Source organism: Pyxicephalus adspersus, chromosome 3 (genome assembly GCF_032062135.1).
Source record: "Pyxicephalus adspersus chromosome 3, UCB_Pads_2.0, whole genome shotgun sequence".
Classification (NCBI taxonomy): domain Eukaryota; kingdom Metazoa; phylum Chordata; class Amphibia; order Anura; family Pyxicephalidae; genus Pyxicephalus; species Pyxicephalus adspersus.
Window position 1 is genome coordinate 155,928,668 of NC_092860.1, and position 2,184 is coordinate 155,930,851.

A 2,184-nucleotide genomic window follows, 5' to 3' on the forward strand; every position below is an offset into this window, starting at 1 on the left:
ACTGATTCCCTTTCTGCTCGTTGTTAGGGAGGTGGCAAGTCCATCTCTTATCTTTTTTATGAGATGGTGCTACCAGAAGAGGGAGCTTCCTGAGCATGCTCAGTGTGAGCTCCCTGAGAATGGGCGTGTACTATAGACCTGGCAAATGTGGTTGTTCCCTGCCCCCTTTTTATTGTGAGATAATCCCAGCAGCAGCATGAGAGCTCTGTCCGTATCCATGCAGCTGTCATTATTCCCATCTATAAACCTTCAATGAATTACTGCGTTCAGAATCAGGTTGCATTGTGGCTACCTCGTGCCATAGAACCCTGCCTATGGGGAGACGCTCGGTACTGATCACTGCCACCTGGAGTCCAATCTGCAGACGCTGCTGTTCCAGGGACGGAGCGATGGGTGGGGTTCCTGTTACTCATAGCTGGACACTTCTTCTCTAAACCCCAATTTCTCTGGAACAGAGGGATGCTGGGAACTGAAAATGTGGGAGCCAGTAGAAAACCCATTTTGCCCCCCCATCCTCCTTAAAATGTTTTACCCATCATATCATGCTACCTGTCACACATTGCTAGATCCTTACTCTCTATAAACCCCAATTTCTCTGTAGGAAAAGGGAAATGTAACTGCAAGTGGAGGACTCTTGTGACTTACTCCCCCTAACATTATATCACTATGGCACCGTCACAAGATACAAAAACTATACCTGTCATACCATGCTACCCTGTCACACGGGTCACTTACCTTCCGTGAAACACAAATTCTCTAACAGTAGTGAAAGAGAAATGTAGGATAAGTGGGGGACTCTTGTAGCTCCCCCCCCCACACTAAAATGTATTCAATGTTACCGTACGATGGTGCCCGGTCACATATAAATGTCCCTTTATGTTCTTTAAACCTTGGAATCACAATTTCTCCTGAAAGGGGAGCTGTAGGTATAATACAATGTAGGATAAGCGGGCGATTCTTGTGGCTAATATTTCTATAATTCTAGAACAAAGCTATTCTAATTTTAAACATACATCTTTAACGTTTGTTTGCATTGTGGCCCATGAGTTTTATCTAAAAGTCAATAATACAACAGTGGCCCCAAAAAGAAAAAAGGACATTTATCATTTGTAAATACATTGTACACTATATTCCCATAGTTATGTGTATTGTATTACCATTGTACTGCTATCTATATTTCATTTCTCAATATATTTGTATTTTGTTGTTTGTATGTTATTATTTTGTTGCTTTGCTGGTAGTGGGATATTCAAAAACAGCCAAAGTGCTACATGACCTGTTGAAAAATGATGTGGTTGGTCCAGAGAAACAAAAGAAGTTCTCCAAACGTCCCTTTGGAGATAGCTGGACACCTGCATGTGAAGAGGCCTTTGTTCAACTGAAGAAGAAGTTGACCGAAGCACCAGTATTGGCGTACGCTGATGCTCGAAAGCCCTATGTGCTTCATGTTGATGCTTGCTTTGAAGGACTGGGTAGTGTGTTGCACCAAGAATATCCAACTGGATTACAGCCCATTGCTTACATTAGTAGGAGCCTGTAATTATCCAGTGCACAAGTTGGAATTTTTGGCCCTCAAGTGGGCCATTGTGGATAAGCTACACGATTATTTTTACGGAGCTACATTTGAAGTGAGGACAGATAATAACCCATTGACGTATGTCCTAACCACAGCAAAATTGGATGCTACAGGGCATAGGTGGTTGGCAGCCTTATCCAACTATCAATTTACCCTGAAGTATAAACCAGGACCGAAGAACATTGGGGCTGATGCTCTATCTAGACGCTCATTTCTAACTCCTAATGCAGAAGACAGTGAATGGGAAGAAGTCCCTAGTCCTGGTGTGGGAGCCTTGTGTGCTATGGCAGCACTTGTTGAAGATCAGATAGCTTTCTCTGAGATGAGGTTCATAGATTCAATAGGAAGTGGGCCAGAGGCAGTGCCTGATATATTTGCCTATCCTGCTGCACTGGGATCATTCGAAAAAAGTTCTATATCCCCACAACGGATGATCAAGAGTCTAAAGGCTGATCCTATAATTGGACACATTACAAGTTGATGATAAGCATGCCTGGAGCCGTAAGGTTGAAGCCATGGTCCATGCTTACAACAGTACAAGACATGAGAGTACAGGATTTTCTCCTTACTTTTTGATGTTTGGAAGAGAACCCCGATTACCTATTGAC

The 2,184-nt window shown here is 43.0% G+C and overlaps 1 protein-coding gene across 1 annotated transcript in view; it reads left to right on the forward strand.

Moving 5' to 3' along the window:
- LOC140327586 (vomeronasal type-2 receptor 26-like) overlaps nucleotides 1–2,184 on the forward strand; it is a 34,267-nt gene that overhangs the window by 6,630 nt on the left and 25,453 nt on the right. Inside the window, exon 3 of the mRNA XM_072406974.1 lies at nucleotides 1,242–1,536. Within this exon, the coding sequence (XP_072263075.1) occupies nucleotides 1,242–1,536 (295 nt within the window). The remainder of the gene's footprint in view (nucleotides 1–1,241; nucleotides 1,537–2,184) is intronic.